The sequence below is a fragment of the Teleopsis dalmanni genome, chromosome 2 (genome assembly GCF_002237135.1).
Source record: "Teleopsis dalmanni isolate 2A chromosome 2, ASM223713v2, whole genome shotgun sequence".
Lineage (NCBI taxonomy): Eukaryota > Metazoa > Arthropoda > Insecta > Diptera > Diopsidae > Teleopsis > Teleopsis dalmanni.
In genome coordinates, this window is record NC_051847.1 from 158567855 (window position 1) to 158588989 (window position 21135).

At 31.8% G+C, this 21135-nt stretch overlaps 4 protein-coding genes across 4 annotated transcripts; 2 read left to right on the top strand and 2 right to left on the bottom strand.

Moving 5' to 3' along the window:
- Window positions 1-188: 188 nt before the first annotated feature.
- Window positions 189-10180, top strand: LOC119686180 (centrosome-associated protein CEP250). The gene is made up of 7 exons (XM_038100681.1): window positions 189-482; window positions 766-3051; window positions 3763-4941; window positions 5035-6091; window positions 6377-8089; window positions 8367-8592; window positions 9396-10180. The coding sequence occupies exons 1-7, from the start codon at window positions 408-410 to the stop codon at window positions 9994-9996; spliced, it is 7137 nt and encodes a 2378-aa protein (XP_037956609.1). The 5' UTR covers window positions 189-407; the 3' UTR covers window positions 9997-10180.
- A 2868-nt stretch (window positions 10181-13048) lies between these two features.
- On the top strand, window positions 13049-14845 carry LOC119678969 (polymerase delta-interacting protein 2). Its single transcript, XM_038091100.1, has 4 exons — window positions 13049-13374; window positions 13527-13926; window positions 13988-14329; window positions 14385-14845. The coding sequence occupies exons 1-4, from the start codon at window positions 13262-13264 to the stop codon at window positions 14724-14726; spliced, it is 1197 nt and encodes a 398-aa protein (XP_037947028.1). The 5' UTR covers window positions 13049-13261; the 3' UTR covers window positions 14727-14845.
- Window positions 14846-14875: 30 nt separating this feature from the next.
- On the bottom strand, window positions 14876-16045 carry LOC119678970 (39S ribosomal protein L44, mitochondrial). The gene is made up of 3 exons (XM_038091101.1): window positions 15911-16045; window positions 15100-15858; window positions 14876-15045 (listed from the first exon to the last, which is right to left on the bottom strand). Exons 1-3 carry the CDS (start codon window positions 15978-15980, stop codon window positions 14912-14914), a joined length of 963 nt encoding a protein of 320 aa, XP_037947029.1. The 5' UTR covers window positions 15981-16045; the 3' UTR covers window positions 14876-14911.
- Window positions 16046-18992: 2947 nt separating this feature from the next.
- LOC119682888 (cyclin-K-like) lies at window positions 18993-20572 on the bottom strand. The gene has a single exon (XM_038096424.1). It carries the CDS (start codon window positions 20481-20483, stop codon window positions 19119-19121), a length of 1365 nt encoding a protein of 454 aa, XP_037952352.1. The 5' UTR covers window positions 20484-20572; the 3' UTR covers window positions 18993-19118.
- Window positions 20573-21135: the final 563 nt, after the last annotated feature.

Here is a 21135-nt window from a genome sequence, read left to right on the forward strand (position 1 = left end):
TGGTAATATTTAATTTTGAATGAATTAATTTCAATATTTCTTATACTTTACTAATACTGTTTAGAAAATTATCATAGTTCTTTTTCAACTAAAAATAATAATATAGCACACAATATATTTGAAATATTTAGAGCGAGACAAACCTATTTTACATTTGTTGGCAGCGCACCTAACTTAGCAAATATTCACGTAAGATTTTTCTAAAGTGGCGTTCCTTTTATATTTTGTTTTAATATGATTTAATATAAGTGTTAAGAAAATTTCGTACCAATTTGTTTAGTTTATAAATTCTCTTTAATTGCAAAGTGTTTAGAAAATATTATTTTGCTAAGAAGAAAGTTTGATATATAATCTAATAAATGCATGTGAGAAATGTATATTGAAATATAACAAAGAAAGTGAATGAAATGGAAAACCTAAAAATAAATGATGGTTTATTTGCAAAAGTTCAATATTATGTTGTGGGAAATTTGGATGATGAGGTAAATTTATAATCAATTATAAATCCTTTAAAAAGGTTATTTTATTATAATATGTGTTTGTTTAAGATAAACAAAAATTTTTTGTAATTAACTAATTACTAAAATTTTTAGTTTAAATAAATATAGAATACTCGCATTTTACACAAATTGTATTATCTTCTTTTAACGGCCTTATTACTAGCAATGATTTTAATCCACTTTAAATATAATACAATAATTTTATATATTAAATATAACAACAAATATAAATTTATTTCTTGGTTTATCATAATATCACGTGTAGGTTGAAAGACTTCTTAAAAATGGTGGCGCTCAGTCAAAACTGTATCCATCAGATATGGTTACTCACTTGGTGTGTGCGCCAAATTATACTGAAGAAGAACTTATCATGAACTTGGATTTGTATACTTTAATACCTGTAACAGAACAATGGATTATACACTCCGCTAAGCTTGGTCGTTTAGCATCTACAAAAGCTTTCGATCCTAGTATATCTCGCCTATTCAAAGGGCTTAGAGCGGCAATAACAAATGTTAGCATTAATGATCATAAAAGCCTTTATGCCATACTTACATTTCATGGTGCTTTAGTAACTCCCACTTTTGGTCCTAGTAATACACATTTAATATGTGGACAAGCATCAGGTAACGAATATTCTAAAGCTAATTCACTGCCAAAAGGCGCTGTAGTTAACGTTGTAACACCTGATTGGATCATTGATTCGATAAAACAAAATAATGTCCTTTGTTGTGAAGCCTATCATCCACGTCTGCTGAAGGCTGTTGAAAAGCCAAAGAATAATAAACCAACGCAGATAAACAAAATAACTGCACCATCAAACATTATTTCAACATTTGTTCCAGAACCAACATTATCCAACATTCTTGGATTTGATGACATAACTGATAAAACGAATATTGATCAAACCATAAGTAAGACTGATGAAAATGCTGCTAAAAGTATCGAAAATATAAAACTACAACTACAAGCATCTATTCCCCGTAGTATTAGTGACCATACTAATACAAAGGGACAAAATTTGATTAATATGAGTTCTACATTGGCCAGTCAAGATGCAGTTTTAATAAGCACAACAGCAATTGTTAACGATTCAAATGATAATATTAATTTACAACAACAACAACAACAACAACAACAACAAAGTCAGCAGCAAGAAACTCAAAATATAATGCATCAAATTCCTCATTCATTACAGCAACGGCCGCAAAATCATCAACAATCATCACAGATAGTTTTTATAAGACCTAGAAATCTTCAACATAATTCACAACAGCAACAGCATCAACAGAACACAAATCAACCAAATATGCAACAACAAATTCAACATTCCCATCCACAGCCACAGATTATTCTGCAACAAAAAATTATACCAAATGTTCCTGCTACAACTGGTGTAATAGGTCAACAACAACAAAAACCTAACTTACAAATACAACAGCAAATTCTTCAGCAACGAACACAACAACCTATTCAAATCATTCAAAGTCAAGATAGTTCTCAAATCATATTACAACAACAGTTACAACAAAAATCGAACTTACAACAACAAATTCCGAAACAATCACCAATGATTATACACCCTCAATCACCACAAACACCTCAATCGCAACTTCAGTCACAACCTTCCACTCCTCAAACACCACGAATGTCCCAATCACCACAGCAACAACCGCCCCGTACACCTTCGACTCCGACATCAACTGGCAACAACATCCAACAAATTGACTCACGCACACCAACACAAATTGCTATAACCTCGTCTCGTGCCTCTCAACTAGTTATGACTCCTTCACAGATGAAATCACCAACTTCATCTGGGCCACCTCAAGCGCCACGCACCCCACAACCTAATTCTAATGGTCGTCAAACTCCAGCACCACGTACACCACAATCAGGTAATACTACACAAACTCAACAGTCCCAATCGCATCAAAATATTACGATGTCTCCACAAATGTTGCACCAACAAATTTTACGTCAACAACAAATACTCCAACAACAACAATTACAATTACAACAGCACATACAAAATGGACAAAGCTTAACTCCTCAGCAACAAGCGTTACAACGCCAAATACAGCATCAACAGCAGCAATTAATACAACAGCAGCAGCAATTGCAATTACAAATGCAACAAATACATCAGCAACAAGATCAATCACCGCTGTTACAACAAAACTCATCACCAATTGTGTTGCCACAAACCCCATCACCTTCATTATCGCAACAGCAAACACCAAATTCAATGATGCCACCACAATCACCGCGGCAATCACCTGCTCCACAAATGACACCCCCACCTCCTCCGCAGTCCCCACAACAGCAACAATTAAGCAATGGTTTAACTGTACAACACCAATTAAGACAGCAAATACATCAAGGTCGTCACCAACAACAGCGCCAACAGCAGGGTATGACATCACCGCAGCATCAAATTGTAACTCAGCAACCCTTTCAACAACCAATTCAACAACAACAGCGAGTACAATTACAACAGCAGCAACAACAACAACAGCAACAAAGTCCACAACACAATCAAACAATTACAGTGAGTAAAAATATATTTGAAAAATTATATTTTTTTATAGGTAAATTTTTTCTTGCCGATAATGGCGTGTCTTTTTATGACGAAAGAAACTATTTAAAAGTTAGACCGATTCGAATAGCAAAGAAAGGCAAAGACAAAAATTTTTTATTTAATTTATTGAAATTTGGCTGACCATACAACGCTGTTTCGGGTATTGCCAAGTACTCTTCATCAGTGGTCTTTGGAAATAATCAAATTTTATTTAATTAGTTTATAGTCCGTATATAATTTGTTGGACTGCAAGTGCCAGGCTTAGAACTCGTGCCTGTCAAATTAGAAGCGATGACTAATCGTGTTTATCCACAAGAAGCCAAGGCTGCACAAACTTTCAATGCTCAAGTTCCAGGTTTTATTTTTTATATTTTTAAAAAATATTTTTTTTATATTTTTTTATATTTTTCACACAACTCCTGAGTAGAGAACAATAATTTTGTCAAGACGTTTGTTAAACGGTGCATACATCAAAGGCCATACAAATAATTTACAAACTATTTATCTATATTATAGATACTCGTATCTGCCTTGATGGTGATGAAATTTTTAGTTGTATTTTTTGTGGCTATCTGATTTTTATATATTTCAGGAACATTATATTCCTGAAATATATTGTTTAAAGTTATATAATAAGTCTATTATTTTATTGTAAATTTCATTTAAATTATTTTTTTAAAGGTGCATCAATCTAAACAGCAATTAATTTCGTCACAAAAACCAATTGATCCCACAGATCCTGTACAAGTCGCACAGATCTTAAGTAGATCTGCCCCAAGTCCAAATCATGAGTCGCTTATTATGCGTCAGCAACAAATTAAACAGCAACAATTGCAACAGCAGCATCAGCAACAGTTACAGCAACAACAGCAGTTGCAGCAACAACAGCAATTGCAGCAACAACAAACAACACAACAGCAATCTCGTTGTCAGTCACCCATACAGCAACAGCTTTTATTAAATCAACAGCAACAAACTTTACAAACGCAAACTACTATTCAATCGCCTTTACCACAACAGCAACAACAACAACAAATTATACTTAATCAAGGCAATCAACAAGTACTCGCCCAACGCCAAATAATCAATACATCAACTACGCAGGGTCAGCAAATTATACAATCCCATATGATCAACATACAACAGCAACACACTTCAAATCTACAAAAACAGCAATTGCTTCAACAACAGCAACTTGTTCAACAACAACAACAACAACAAAAATCCGGGTTGGTTGTTGGAACACAGCAAACTTCAACACAGACACAGATAACGCCGCAACAGCAATTGCATTATGCTCAACAACAACAAGGCCAACAGAACGTAACAGTGACTACAAATAGTGGAGGGCAAGTTCGTATAATTCAACAAACACTACAGCCTGTTCAACAAACGCGGCAGTCCTCACAAATACTTACACAACAAGTTTCAATAAATAATAATTCGCCACAACAGCAGTTGCAGCCACAACAGCAAGGAAATATTACACCAACGCAACAAAATAAACCAAAATTTATTATAAGTCAACAGCAATTTAACCAGTTGAGCGCTCAACAACAACAGCAAATTTTACAAAGTCAACAAAATCAAAATGTTTTCATTGTAAATCAATCTAATATCGGTCAGCAACAACAAATTATGCAACAGTCACAAATATTGCAACAGCAATTGCAACAACCAGTTCATCAGCAGGCCCAACAACAAATTCCACAGAGTCCCACTCAAATAGTGAAACAGCAACCATTACCACAACAAATTTATCAACAACGTCAGGATTTGGAAGGTAATGTTTTACAATTGCAACAAGGACAGCAACAAACTCAGCCATCAAATCAACAACAATTGATAACTCAAACTCAGGTATATAAATTTTTATATAATTTGATATTTAAGAATAAGAATATTTAAGAATTTAAATATACAACATATTTACGTTATTTTTCTATTTATTAGGTTATTTTAAATCCACAACAACAGCAGCAGCAGCAGCAGCAACAACGTTCTCAACTTCAACAAACAAATGCACCTCAGCAACAGATTGTTATTAATCAACAACTCGTAAACAACGTACAACGTTTACAATACATACAGCAGCAACAATTACAATTACAGCAAAAACAACAACAACAAGGCGCTATTATTGTTAACCAACAACAGCAAAATACTATTATTATTAATCAACATCAGCAGCAACAACAGCAACAGCAACAACAGCAAATTGTTCTTCAACAGCAACAGCAAAATAATACAGCACAAATTCCAAATCAAATTATTGTGCAACAACAAACACAGCAACAACAAAAGTCATTGCAAATTCAACAAATAGAACCATCAAAACAACAACAGCAAATCATTATTCAACAACCAATACAACAAACAGTGCTTATACAGCAACAACAACAACAACAACAACAATTACCGCAACAAGCAACACCTCCAATACAATCACCGCAACAACAGCAGCCACTTTGGTCGCCTCAAAGCCCAGCAACACAACAACAACAACCGCAGTCTGGACAAATTAACGTTGTAGGTAATCAATCTAATAGTAACATTGCAGTAGGGGGTTTAGCTTCACCTCTGCAACAACATCAACTTCAAAATACATCCAATCAGCAAATACATCAGCAACAACAGCAACATTTTATTAGAGCTGTTCGTCCAGGACAATGGCAAACAGGTATACCACCAAGTGGTTCACCTCAACGTCAATTAATTCATGTAGATGATAAGACACATGCACATATTATGACTTTGGATCCTGTCAAAAAAGTTGAATATATAACTAAATTACAAAACAAACAACGTGTAATGTTAAGACAACAAGTACCATATCAAGCTCGCCAGGCGACACCGAATGTAGTTAGCACAGCTTTAAATACAACACCAAGACCGATCGGACCTACATCACATATAATTGTACAAAGCCAAATGCCGGCCGGATTAACTCAACAGCAACAAATGCAGTGGTTACAACAGCAAGGAGCTCGTCAAGTTGTAGTTCGTACAGGTATTTATCATTATCATTCATAAATTATTTTATTTTCATATTGTTATAATTTGGTATGTACTTTAATTTATTCCATCCGCATATCTCTTATATATTATTGTTATACATACAACAATATTGTAACTTCTTAAGCATTTATTTTTTTCTATACAAATATTTGTATTCGTATTAAAATCAAAATCAAAATCATCTCAAATAATATTTTCTATTATTTGCATGTAATATTTAAACAGATTAAAATTTTATAATTTATTTTTAATACAATTTTAAAATATATTTTTTTAGGTGCAGCTCCTGGGTTGAGTCCAATATCTCAGCAACAAGTCGGAACTGCAGCACAATTGCCACCTCAACCACAGCAGCAACAAACATTTAATGCAACTGATCCTAACCAGCAAATGTTAATGCAACGACAACAATTGCGTGTACAGCAAGTGCAATTGCAGCAGCAACAACAGCTGCAACAACAACTTCAACAGCAACAAAAAACTCAGACATTACAAGTTGTGTCGAGTAATGTTGTAGAACAACAGGCAATATCGCAACAACAACAGCAACAACAGACAGTGACTGTAGGGTCCAATAGTTTAATCGGAGCGATAACACCCCAAACTGTTGTTATGTCTTCCAATCTTGTTGCCGATGGGCAACAACTACAACAACAGCAACAATCACAAATGAATTTAAAAACAAAAACTGCGCTGGCTAACATGCTTAGTAATCGATTAGGTAATAATGGTGGAAGTGTATCGATCCAAGTAGGTGGATCAGGTAGTATTCAACAACAAACACAAATTATTGGAACTCCTATTGATCAGATACATCTTCAAACACAGCAGCCGCAACAATTAATACAACAAACTCAAGCATCAGTATCTGTGCCAGCACAACATTCAACACAGATGTCAGTCACACAACAACAACCGCCACAAATGCAAACTAGTGTTTTAGCTACAGGAGTTGTCCCTTCTCAAAATGTTGTGGAGCCATCAGCTGCTGGAACATTACGCCTGATGACACAGCAACGAAATGCAGTATTGCAACAGGCAGTCTCTTCTCCAGTAGTAAATAATGTAGGTGTTGCTCGAACTCAGCAAGAAATGTTACTTCTACAGCAACAACAACAGCAACAATCACAAGTTCGGCGACCTGTGTTACAGACTCAAATTTCTACTACTGTACCTGTAGCTGTAGGACAGCAAGTTGTAGTTGCGGGAAATCAGCAACAAATAACCTCAGCTGTTGTTGGCCATCATCAAGTCGGAGTTGGCCCAGTTGTTGTGCCACCTGGGTTTATACAAGGTCGACCTAATTTGCCAATTCCACCACGTCCTCAATTTTATGGACACAATCCCAATTTAAAATTACCACCTGATTTATTTTTACTTGGCTGTACTTTTTATATAGTTGAGTATGACGAAACTGATGCTGATGAATTGCCTATTTGGAAAGAAACAGTACAACACTTTGGGGCTGATATTGAAAAAAATTATAGTCCACGTGTTACACATGTCTTGTGTCGAACACAACGTCATGGTGTAGTTATGCAAGCGCTGCGTGATTCTAAACGTTGCATCACTGCTTACTGGTTAAGCGATATTTGTTTAAAAAAACAATTTATACCACCTTGGCAACCACTGCATCTACCATTTCCTAGCCAATTTGGATATCAAAAGCCACTAGAACGTTATATTGTGACTTCGAATGGTTTTGAAGGCGAAGAAGCTATACGGATTCAGCAGATGGCTGAGGAGTGTGGCGCAGTGTTCTCCACATATCTCTCGAAACTAACAATGGTTTTAATAAGCAAAAAACCAGAAGGTGAAAAATATAATGCAGCAAAGGAATGGAATATACCAATAGTAAATTCGTTATGGTTAAGTGATATTTGCATTGGAAATTTGAGTGGGCTGTCACAATATGAAAATCAAAAATATCAGCAATATAATTTGGCCGCACCGTTTAGAATCGATTACGGTTTAGTACCGCATTTAATGGGTAAGATATAGTATTCGATCATTTTTATATTTGGTTATAGCTTTAATATACTTAATTTTGAGGAATATATATGAAATGTACTCATTTTTAATTTGTTTTGTATAGCAAATATCTTATTTTTAAGTACAAACATATATATCATTCGATTCATTGCTATATTTCAATGTTTTTTTTTACAATATCCTGTATTATAAACACACACAAGGTGCATTTTTTCTTTATAAATAATATATATTCTCATTTTATAGATATTTTATAAAATATATCTTATTTACAGCTGCTTGGAAATCGCCGATAAACTTAACTCAAGAGGCGCATGAAAGTTTGAAACGTTATCTTGCTGATCCACAAGTCGAGCAAAAATCAAAACGACAAAAAATTTCACCATATAAAGAAGAGCTACCGGACTCCATCGTATGTTTAGAGTATCCACAATCTGAAAAACCACCCAAAGTTTTATTTTCACAAGTTTCAGACCTTGATGGATTAAAAAAAGCTGTGATGTAAGTAAACAAAACAAACGTAAATTGAAATCATAGTTTCCTATCGTAAGGCGAATATACTCAGGTGTAATCGAATTTGATACAATCGAATTCGTAGTAGAAATTAGGTCTGTTCCACGAGCTACTCGTAGTAACTTTGAGTAACACTGTGTATATACAAGTGCGTTCCACCACCAAATTTTCGAATAAATAAAAGCATCTGAGAGAGCGTAACATTCCTGCCGAAACTTTACTTTTACATTAATTCACGGTCTTCATAAATGTTATTTAAGAAAATTAAAGGAATGTCGTTCTGTTCGCTCCATGTAGAAAATTGGCCAAATCCAGCTTTTTAAAAGCAGTGCGCTAACGTTTGACTACCGTTTGCCAGCGACTGGTATTTGCACAAAGAAGCAACATATGAAAACAAAATTGAAACATTTGGTTGGAAAAAAGGGTCTTCCTCAACACTATATTCCGAGTTAAGGAAGCAGAATTGTATGTAATTTGCTCTCCAAACCCTGTTGCATTTCTCTTAGTTCGAGTTATAGAGAATTCAAGTTATGCAAGTTCGGGTTGTGGAAGTTTATCTCTATTACAAAATTACAATTTAGTCAGTTTTATCCAAACTATTAGTAGAACTGTTTTAATAATTAACATTCCTTCATAATAGACTTGTTATTGTGATTTATGTAGACTACATACACAAATTGTTTAAACTTTATCAAAATTTATTTAATAGTTTAATATTTAATAACTTGATTAGCGCTCATTTAATACCTTTGTTTTTTTTATTTAAATCAAATTTAACTTTTCTTTTATAGAACTCTTGGTGGTATAGTTGTGGATAATCCCATAGATGCCACGTATTTAGTGATGACACGGGAAAGCCGAACCTGCAAATTGATACAGGCAGTATGTCACGTTGATTATGTTGTAAAATCAGCATGGGTAGTGGATAGTGCGAAATCTGGAAAATTTTTACCCTTAGACTCGTATAAAATACAATACATTCCAGTAGATGAGAACTTGAAGTTTGATTTGAATACAGTACTGTGCTCTCCAACTCGACAAACATTATTCTTGGGTAAATATTTTTACGTTACTCCTGATGTTTTTCCATCACGAATGGACATAGTAAGCATGATTGAATCATCTGGTGGCAAGGTTGAAGAAAAACGACGGACAGGACTAGCTATTACGGAAGCTTTTTCACAAGACCCTGGATCTTATGTAATAGTAACATGTCCCAGTGACATGTATCTATGTGCTGATCTGGCTAAATATGGAAACCCAAAATGTCATATTGTTTCAACTGAGTTTGTAATGAGTTCAATACTTAAACAGAAATTAGAAATTGAGCCTAATCTCATATCATATTTATATAATAATAATTTTATTAACAACAACAAAAAAACCAAATAGCTACAAATGGATTGTTAACAAGTAATATTTGCATACATTATTCATATATTAGCTATACTAATGAACCAGTATATGTATGTATTTGCATGAAAAAATTTTATAGGATGTTCTGAAACATAATTATTTTTCCTATCAAGAAAAACTTGTAGAGAAAAATTTATAAATTATACATTTTTTTACAATCAATTTATAATTATAAGCAGAGTGTATATATATTTTTACAATAATAACATATATATGTTATATTAATAACATATATATTACTTTGGATATTTATCTATATGTATATATATATACATATATATATATATATATATATATATATATATATATATATATATATATTAATATATATATATATAATATATATATATATATATATATAGATGATAATATATGTATAAGCTAAATATTTTGTTTACTTTGTTCTCAAACACATACGTATATATTTATTTATATGAACATGTGTATATATATGTAAGTAGAAATTAACCTAAGAACTCTAGTAACTAGTGGTCTTCAAATCATTATTTAGCTTTTTAGCTTTATCTTAAAGCCATATAAATATAATAAAAAGTCTAAATGTAAATATATTAAATATATATTTTTTATAAGAGCAGTAGAAAATATTATCTGTATTAATCCGTGTTGTTTGTGTTATTGTTGTATCTGGATGAAGGAAATATTTGACACGTCCAGGCTCAAGATGCTGTATACCTTTCGTTGTTTTGTAGTGTACATGATTTTACTAACATTCTATAAGTTTCATACTAAATCCTAAACGTGTTCTATGATAACACATATCGGTGTGATGTGTAGTAGATTGAGTTTTAGATTGTCCTTTAGAACCGTTCGCTGTCTACTCCTGCGGCAAGGTTAAAAGGGTATCAAATAAAACAATAAAGTTATTATTGTGAATTATGAGGAATTTTTGTGAGTTATTAGAATTCTAGTATCACCGATCAAAACTACTACAAATTTCTGCTGTGGATAGTCTAGTTCAAAGAATAAGGTTTATTTTTCTAAAATGCTTAATAGGTTTGGATTGGAATTGATATAAAATATCTTAATGCTTTTATTATTAGCTATTATTATTTGAATGGCAAATACATCTCAATGTTAATATTGGTAAAATTATCTAGACGAGGTAAGACTCATGTGACCTCAGGTAAGGCGAGATGTGACCTCGTTTGATTGAATGGTAAAAATTTTGGTCAACATCGAACAGGCGTTGTTTCGTTGTGCAAAATAGGAGAAATCGAAGATTCAAAACATCGATTGGGTAAGTGTCCTATCTTAAGAATGCACAGAATGCTATATTTTGAGAAGGCAATTCTTACAGAGGAAAATTTTGTAAATATTATTAATGATGCAGCAGACAGAAGTGAGTTAGTATAATGGCTTTTCGTAGGAATTCACTAGCATGCAGAAACACGGTATCAAACCTCCGACAAATAACCAAACAGGTCGTAGTTGTACATGGTTTATTTATATATTTTTTAAGATATATTAATTTCATTTGAATGAAATAAATAAAACACAAGTTAACATAACCGAAATTATGCCTACTAAGGTACGGCTAGATTGATACCTATTATACCCGACTCGGGAAGCAAAAATGATTGTTTTACTCAGATACTGACCGGGATGATGCATAAGAAAGCAGGGATGTATTTATGGCGACAGAGACTGACCACGCACAACACACCTTTTTTCTGTAATAGGTGACTTCCACTAAGCCAAGAGATACAAGGTCGGATTGGACCAATTAATCCAGAAAATATGGTTGAAAAGATGAAAACGACCACATACGTGGTAAATGATGGAATCAAATGTAATTAAAATCCTTCATGCATAAAAATTAAACCTCGAAGAGGCAGAAACTATTGGTTATTAGTGATTTTTGTCTGCAACTATGTGCAGTCTATATACCGTAAAGTGTCATAAGAGTTTATAAATTGATTTCAGCATTTAATTTTACAAAGAAGCTATACTAGACCAAACATGTCAGGCCTAATAGATTACTGCGAACGTAATAACTTTTATTAATAAAAGTTAATTAAACAAACTAAAGCTTGAGTACCTATTAATAATAATAGCAAATTAGAGTTGTGGTTAACAGAATAATAGGCATGTACTTTAAACGTCATCAAGATCCAGCCTTACACTAAGGTTTATTTCTTTTTTTTTTAGCACAGTATCATATATCTTATAATATAACAATAAAACGTTGAGAAATTTTTTATAACATACTTTCGGTTCGTTAAATTTATTAAGTTTAGTCATGACTTAAGTCAAAAAGTTGACTTAACTGCATTGAACTTTGTTAAAAATATATGTTACACAAAAAGAACATATTATTTTATACTAATTGTTATTAAGTTCTTTGTATTTATATGAATGTTTTGTTCATCATAATGTTGGTGTTTTTACAATATAATTGTTAATTACTTTAGTGGTTAATTTAAACTCAAAAGAAGTATAAAATAATTTAAGTTGTGTTCGTTGAATTTTTATTTTTGAAAATTTTAACACAATCGATCATTTGCCATTTAGCTTAATATAATAATAATTTTACTCATAAAAAAATTAAATATGCAAATATTCAAAATTTCAAAAATCAGACATTTTTACCACCTTTTAATAAATAAAAACCTATACCAATTATACATATACCAATTATTGAATTATTGTTAACAAATTCAATTTTGTCAATAAAAATATATGCTAGGACAATTTTTAACAATTTTAAGAGGATAATAATCAATCATATTTATATAAGTATTTAAGCGATAAGTTGATTTGAATTTTTTATTGAAGCTCCCGCTGCTATTTCTCGGTATTCTTTGCCAATTCATTCAAATATTGCGCTAGCATTCTGAGAAAGCTTGCATGGATGATAAATTTATCTCTAAGCAATACAATATAGGAACTTACTTAAAATTTTATAAGTACATCGACAAAACATCGATTTATATATAATATTAAAAATACGTGATAAACTGAAAATTTTAATTTGAAAGGTAAAATCAGAAAAATAGAAAACAATAGTGCTGCCAACTCGATTTAAATGTTTATCTTTGATAGTTTGTTTTTTGACAACTCAAATAAAAAAGCAATTATGAAAATCTGACAAAATCTTTCAGTTGCAAATATTTTGGACACATATTCAAAATTCTCTATGTATTTCAATAGTTTTAACTAAAAACAATCCATTATATTGTGCAAAGGGGCTGTGGTTTAAATATAAGTGAAGGTTGAGAAAATGGGCTTTGGATTATTACGAAAACTTAAAAGCAATACACGACAGCTGATATTTACCGCTGATATATTTTTACATACAATAAAAAGAGATTTAACAAAACAGCCACCTAAAAAGTAAGTCTGAAAGTGCAAATAACATATTTTTAGACAAACAGCGTTTTTCAATTAATTTGATTTTAAGTATTAAATTAATTGCATAACAAAAATTGTGATACCACTTTATGTGAGCTAAATGCAGTTACATTGTTTACCATTCATAAAACTAGATTAGCTGAAGTAGGACGACTAGAACCAATTAAAATAGAGGGAAAATATGAAACTGGACAGCTCTTTTTGCATCGTATATTTGGATACCGTGGCGTTGTGTTATTTCCATGGTCAGCACGTGTGTATGATCGCGACTTGCACAACCCTAGTAAACAATCTACGGAAAAACAGAAGCTAACGGAATCAGCTTTTATTATAGACAAAGGGAAAAAAATTCCAAGCAATAATGCAGATGTAGAAAAGGATAAAAGTGGTATTATAGACGTTGGAACATCCGACAAACAAACAATACGACAAGATTCAGCAGTTAGTAATACTGAGACGAGTTCTAAAGAGGTTAAGGGTAAATTACATACGTTTTACCAAGTCCTTATTGATTCAAGAGATTGTCCTTTTATTGTGAGTATAAATTTAAAATTCTTTTTATTATAATCACTCAAACTGTATTAATCCAACATAGAGGGCACAAACTGAAGCTGTAACATTTTTAGGCAACCAGGATTCAAATCGGAGTTTGTATGCTATACCTGGCCTTGATTATGTTGCACATGATGATATTATGCCATATTCATCAGCTGAAAAAAATCCCCTTCATCATGAACTGTTTGAAAAATTCTTAGCACCAGATGCTGAAAAAGATCCACCCTTTAAGGCACATGATACATTAAAAGCATGGCAAGAGAAAAATCATCCTTGGTTAGAATTAAGCGATGTGCATAGAGAAACAACTGAAAATGTACGGATTACTGTCATACCCTTTTATATGGGTTGCCGAGAAACACCAGCGTCATCTGTATATTGGGTAAACCTTTACATTTGTCTATAAGTATTTAAATAAATAGTTCAACTTTATACAGTGGCGGTATTGTATTCGATTAGAAAATCTTGGAGAAATGAGTGTGCAGCTACGGGAAAGACATTGGCGTATATTTTCACTTTCTGGGACGCTTGAAACAGTCCGTGGTCGAGGTGTAGTTGGTCAAGAACCAATATTAAGTGCTCGCTTACCTGCGTTTCAATATAGTAGTCATGTGAGCTTGCAAGCGCCAAGTGGACATATGTGGGGCACATTTCGATTGGAAAGGGAAGATGGTCATACATTTGATTGCAAAATACCTCCATTCTCACTTGAAAGTAAACCCGAAGATGGTACTCCTGAAAAGATCGGTACAAGCTCGAAGCATGATGGTACGGAATGAGGCCAAATAGTAAAATCTTTTGATTGATGAACTCTTGTAGCTTTAAAAAAAATACATCTTGTTTTTAGAAATAAAATATACCAAATTTAAGTAGTGAACAAATTTTGGTTGTTACAGAAGCACAATTTTAATTTTAATATAATGCTCAACATTTAGATGAATCATTAAATTGATTCGCTTTTATGTTAATTTAATTTCTGTTTTGGTTCTATTAATAATTCAAAATCAAACAAACGTGCATGCTCATTGATTGAAAATAAATTTCGTAATGAATCAATAGCTGCAATTTCAATGGCTGTTGATGCATCTTCCCCGAAGCCTAAAAAGATTTTTGTTTGAATACTTAACAATTTATTAATATCTACCTATATACCTTTTCCTATCATTTTCTTATTAGCATATATACCAACATTGTAGGTTGCCAATACAGTGTTTTTGCCACAATCCCCAATGAGTCTGGGCTCTGGATTAGGAATATTTTGCAATTTACACGTATCTTTAAGTAGGTTCCATGCGTCTTGAATATGCCAAATTTCTAATAAATCTCGCTGATTTAAATGTGTGCAAATAAAATCTCGTACGAATAAAAAGGAACGTTCAGACCCACTGGATTCCTGTAATGCACCAATAACAGCAAGAAGAGAGCGTGAAAGCGCCTCGGAGGTTGGAGGATATTCCGTATCAAGTAATAAATCTTTCATCCCAAGATGTAATGCAATATACGCCAATGTTTCGATGCTAGTTAAATATTTTAAGATTGCATTTCTTCCTTCTTCCGGAACCTTCGGCAAGGAATACTGTAAATATGTGCTAATGTAAGCTTTTGCGATATTTTCGCCATGTTCAGATAACTTTAAATTGTCATTAATTTGTATATCTGTTTCTTCGATGCCTAAATCACGTTGCCGGTTCGCTTCTTTATGGATGTACGACTTTTGTGTGAACGCAGTCTGCAGTAGGGAAATATCAATATTTTCATTCAATCGCTTAGTAAAAGCATATAATTCTGCACGATAATTCCATTCAACAAAACCAGATCTAGGATTTGGTTGATTTTGGAGATCTATTTTCTTCGCTCGTTTGCGAAGTTCACGTAACGTTGGAGCAACCCATCTCTTTATCGAACGCGGTTCTTAAAAACAACATTATATTATACATAACATATGAAAATAATATTAAATTACCTGTAACTCCTACACTTTTTATTGGAGTTATTAACAACGATTTACTCAACGACCTACGTAACAAATTCATTTTAACAATTTTATCGACCACCGGAATCCAAACTACATATTCCAAAATAGAGTTGCCACCCTAAATTTATTACAATAATATAATCACAAACACTATTAATTAATTTAAACACCATGTTTGTTAATAATCATAAAATATTCAATTAAGGCCGTTTGCGAGTTCGAGTAAATTGAGTTCACACAAAAAAAGAATTAAATATGTAGTTATTATATTAAATTGTGGCGGTTGCATATTCACCATTTAATATTGAAAATGATATGAGTTGGCCATGCAAACATGAACAAGTAAATACTGAAAATGAGATGAGTTGGTTATGCATGAAAATTTGTAAAAAAGCTAAGAATATTTTTATTTAGTAAAAAAGGATTGTCATTCTATTTGCGATTCGAAAACTAAGAATCAAAAACGAACTCGTATAATTTTATCACACGAAATTGAATTATTATTTCTTGTTCAAGTAAATAAATACACAATTAAATTAAGTAGGGTAAAGCCTACAAAATCATTTATATACATTTTATATATATCAATCCATTTATTTTACTTTACTTTTCATTGAAAAGTACATTGGTGCAACGCTTTGCATTTTCAATGAAAAGTAAAGTATGAAAAGAAAAGTGAAATATTTGACAAAAAACTGGTTTCTTTTCACTTTCTGTTGCACCAACACTTTTTACTTTGCGCTTTGCAAAAGTAAACTGCAAAACTTTACAAAAAAACTGCAAATGATTAATTCATTTTGCAAATTTTGCAAAGTGATTTCTTTCAATGCGTAAAATGAAAGAAATCATTAATAAATAAATAAAAATAGTTTTAAAAAAATAGAAATAGAAAATTAGTTTAAGCAAATATTATGTGAATTATTGTTTAAGCATGAACACTTATTTATTATAATGATCAGTTTATTATTATTATAAGTCTGTTATCGTTCAAATTCTCCGAATTATGAACTAAGAAAAAACATGGGTAAAAAATATCCTATAATAGCTAACATTGTAACATTTTTAAATATCTAATTATCCGTATCTAATTATGATAAAATAAAAATATATTTCTATAGACAATAGAAGAGCGACTTCCGTCGTTTTTTGAACCTTGTTTGAAATGTAATTAAAAATAATACAATCCACTAAAATTTATAAAATTAGTTAAGTTAGTTATAAGGTAATTTTGTATAAATTGAGAGAAATGTTCTAAATAAAATCAGTAATTTAGGCCCTTTATGCGTAGGTTTCTTTTGTATTAGGATAATACACAGCGACAAGTAAACTATACTTTAATAACTTATATCTTAAAATTAATTAATAATAACAGATTTTCAACTAAATTTTTATATAAAAGCAACTTATTATATTTGTTAACTTTATTTTTCACTATAATTGTTTTTAAAACAACTCATACTCATACTCTTTACATTTAAATTCTTTTTTCATAACTTTTCAAACTGCAAAAAAAATTAAAAGCATAAAAATGCTTTTAATGGATATACACAATATATGTATATGAATATACACAACTTCTTTATCTACGATTCAATGTCAATAAAAGAAATCATATACAAAAATTTTGTGTTTTGTATTAATATATAACATATAGTTGTACTAAAATTATACAAATATTACAAATTGTAATCATATAAATTATTAAAATAAAATATTATTTTAAAAACTTTTATTTTAAACAAAAATTAAACTCATAAGTACATACTATGCATAAATCATGTACTCATAGCATCAAAATATCAAACAAACAAAAAACAAGCATACATACAGAATCGAAATGCTTTCAAAAACCAATACAAAATGAAAGTGATCTAATTTTTTGGTGCAACGCTTTGCTTTGCATTTTATGCAAAGGCTTTGCAGTGAAATTTTTATTTGCAAAGTGCAAAGTAAATTATGTTAAGTCTTTGGTGCATAACTCAATTCTCAAATTAATGCTTTATGTTCTCAATGAGAGAAAAATGCTCAAAAACTCATAAAAATTTGCAAAGTGAAAAGTGAAAAGTGTTGGTGTAACAGGGCCCAGATCAGCTTTTGCGGCTGACTCAAAAGTGTTGCATGTTTTTACATGCAAACCATATTCAATTACTGAATATGGTTGTCATCTATGCGGAACATTATTTCATACGATAACGATATGAACGTATGAAATACATTCTTATTAAAAAGCGTTTTTGAAACTATTGAATTAAAAATTCAATGTATTTAAAAAAGTAATCGATTGATAAAAATAATTGATCAAAAAAATCGGCGGTCTTGGCACTTCAATTTTTTTAACTTTTTCCAGAAAGAATTAAAAGAAGTGTTTAGAGTTTGTTACATATTTTATGACTTTGCCGAGTAACCGAGCAATGTCTACATACTCCTAATGTTTTATTAAATTTTAAATCATGTTTATGATTTATTATAGCTTCAGTTTTGATAACAATTCGTATCATAGTAAGTACTTGTGCGTGAAGAAAGTCGTTTATTTATTGTTCTGAAGAAATTAAGCAAAAATAACTTCTGACAATATGCATGCAAATATTCTATTATCGAAATTAAAAAAATATACTTTGTTATATTTTGGTTTATATGAAAATGTGAAAACTATATATACTTCGACACCCAAAGTATATTGTAAATATTAGAAGCAACGATAAATTGCTTTTTGGTAAATTATATGAAATAAAATGCAATACATATAACGAGGTGCATTAAATGAGGGTATATATGTGAGGAAAAAAAAAAAACAATCATCTTAACGAACTTTCAATCATTTATGTTGTATATGGTATAACATATATGAATTGTTTTATAGGGCATTTTTTAGAAATCTGTAAATTTAATGGACAGATCTACAAATGCAGTAGTTAAGATAAAACTTTATAGAATTAAAATTGTAAAATACTAGGAGATAGTAGAAGAAAAGAAGAGTTACTGTTTTAAATTTATAGAATAATTTTGGATGTAAATAATTGAATATAATTAATTTTATTTACCTTCATTTAGGTGTTAAATTAAAAACAAATTAGTTTTACAACCTTTATTTAAAAGTTAATATCTTGAAATTAAACTTGTTAACGTACTATATATTCAAAACTTAGTATACATATATATAGTATATATATTACTTGAATGTGGTGTCGCGATAATGCTAGTAACGTGGTTGACGTCCAAAATTTGATCCTTGAAAGAATCCACTACTGGCATTAGGAGGCATTGGCGGTGGAACTCGATTATTGACATGAGGCATAGGACCTGTAGGTCTGTGAATTGGTGGTGGTACTCTGGCATAATGCGCATTGGCTAGCGAAGGTGCCCAATTATTGTTCGGTGCCATTACATATGGTGGTGTTGGTAAAGGAAGTGGTAAAGATGCGAAATTTGATACGTTACTTGTTGAAGCAGTATTACCTGTTGCATACTCTGACTGAGGAGGTGGTGGAGGAGAGACAGCATTAGTCAGCAATGTATGAATTTGTGGAGGCGGTGGTGGAGGTGGTGGGGGATATAAGTGGTAGGTCGCAATAGGCGCTGGAGCAGATAGTGATTCTGTAGACATTGAGTTTGAATTCGCTAGCGATGTAATTGTTTGAATGTTATTTATTTCAGCGCTAGTATTACTTGTAACTGCATTTACCACATGTTGGTCATTCGTTTTATTTGTCAGCATTTTTGTTTTAGTAGCATTAATGGTCGTCTGCCCGTTTTGTAAACTTTTATGATCTGGACTATCTGCACGACTAGGTGGTTTCTGCGGCGGACTACTAGAATCAAAATTAACAATCTTCTGATTTGATTGATATAAATCCAACACTTGATGACATATATCTTCAAGTATCTCCATTGTTACATCAGATACAAACATGTCCCACCATCGTTGATGTTCTGCAGTTCTGCCAACCCAGTCCGCAATGGTAATTTTGCTTAACTTACTTGCTAAATGTATGAGAGCTACAGCAATTATTTCGGGTTCCCATTGCAGGCATACAACTGTACTTAAAGAATCATTAACAAAATTCCATGCCATCTGTACCATCTTCTGTAGTCGTTGTGGGTCACCTTTCAAACATTTGGCATATTTTAATAAAAAACTGTATGGATGTTCGACTTGTAAATCGAATTTAATTGTCTGCAACAAAATGCGTTCTAACGTCATCACCTCTTCCTTAGGATCATCTCCAAATGAATAAAAAAGACTGTCAGAAAGCAATGATCTGGCTGTTTTTATTATATCCCTACATTTCTTCGGTGTCTCCTCAACTTTACCAGCAAGGAATAAGCAGCAACAAGCAGTAAGATAACGTGGAAAACTTTTAAAAGATCGAAATCTATAAAAACGATGAAAATAAACGACTCCTGTAGCCATTGTATTATGCCCCAACCCCATATTTGTACCACATGTCATAATGAAACGGACTCCTTCCTTTCTGTAACGCTGCTCCGTTTCAGGCGGAATGCCATCTCTTAGTGACGGCGTTTCACGCAGTTCCTTCTTCGTATAATACCAGCAAGGCATTGGTTTACTTATTTGCTCAAAGATTATATATTTACGAGTAATACGTTTATTTTTGGAAATTTTTTTAACTTAAAAAGAAAAAATATCGTGCGTTGCTTTTTTTATAAATGTATATGAAATATTTTAAACGAAATAAAAAGAAAACATTAATATTTAGATATGTTCCCGACACCAAAAATTTTTATTTATTGTTAATATTGTAGAGTTTTACTTGTCAAATTATAATGTAGAGTCTACATCGGTAACCGGACTTGTTTAGTATTGCCACATAATTATTAAAAACATTTTTTCTAAGATGGCTTTTAAGGATCGGCAAAAACACATTGCTTTGCTTCAACGAAACGAAATAAGTGTTTTTAAACATAAGCATTTTAAACAACATAAGCATATAAAGTTCTTAAGGAATTTTGACATTATCAAATTTGCTTTCAATAAAAATATTTGAAAAATTTTAACATTTTCAGGGATTTTGAAAGACGCAGCCACATTTGCAAGAATGACAAGCAGACAGCAGGAAATCAAATTTTTTTTATTATTTGTCAGTCTTGCTAGTTTTTTTCGTATACAATCGGATTTCTGTCGGTTTCCATGAAAATGTCATTCTGTTTTAAATGATGGAATCGAAAACATGGTTTTATTAGAAAGCAATTTC

Coding starts and splice junctions, on each gene's coding strand:
- LOC119678969 (XM_038091100.1), top strand. CDS start 13,262: ATGGGCTTTGGATTATTACGAAAACTTAAAAGCAATACACGACAGCTG. Junction 13,375..13,526: donor ACAAAACAGCCACCTAAAAA/GTAAGTCTGAAA, acceptor TCATAAAACTAG/ATTAGCTGAAGTAGGACGAC. Junction 14,330..14,384: donor CAGCGTCATCTGTATATTGG/GTAAACCTTTAC, acceptor AACTTTATACAG/TGGCGGTATTGTATTCGATT.
- LOC119682888 (XM_038096424.1), bottom strand. CDS start 20,483: ATGCCTTGCTGGTATTATACGAAGAAGGAACTGCGTGAAACGCCGTCA.
- LOC119678970 (XM_038091101.1), bottom strand. CDS start 15,980: ATGAATTTGTTACGTAGGTCGTTGAGTAAATCGTTGTTAATAACTCCA. Junction 15,859..15,910: donor AAAAAGTGTAGGAGTTACAG/GTAATTTAATAT, acceptor GTTGTTTTTAAG/AACCGCGTTCGATAAAGAGA. Junction 15,046..15,099: donor TAAGAAAATGATAGGAAAAG/GTATATAGGTAG, acceptor AAATCTTTTTAG/GCTTCGGGGAAGATGCATCA.
- LOC119686180 (XM_038100681.1), top strand. CDS start 408: ATGGAAAACCTAAAAATAAATGATGGTTTATTTGCAAAAGTTCAATAT. Junction 483..765: donor TGGGAAATTTGGATGATGAG/GTAAATTTATAA, acceptor TATCACGTGTAG/GTTGAAAGACTTCTTAAAAA. Junction 8,593..9,395: donor GGATTAAAAAAAGCTGTGAT/GTAAGTAAACAA, acceptor TTTCTTTTATAG/AACTCTTGGTGGTATAGTTG.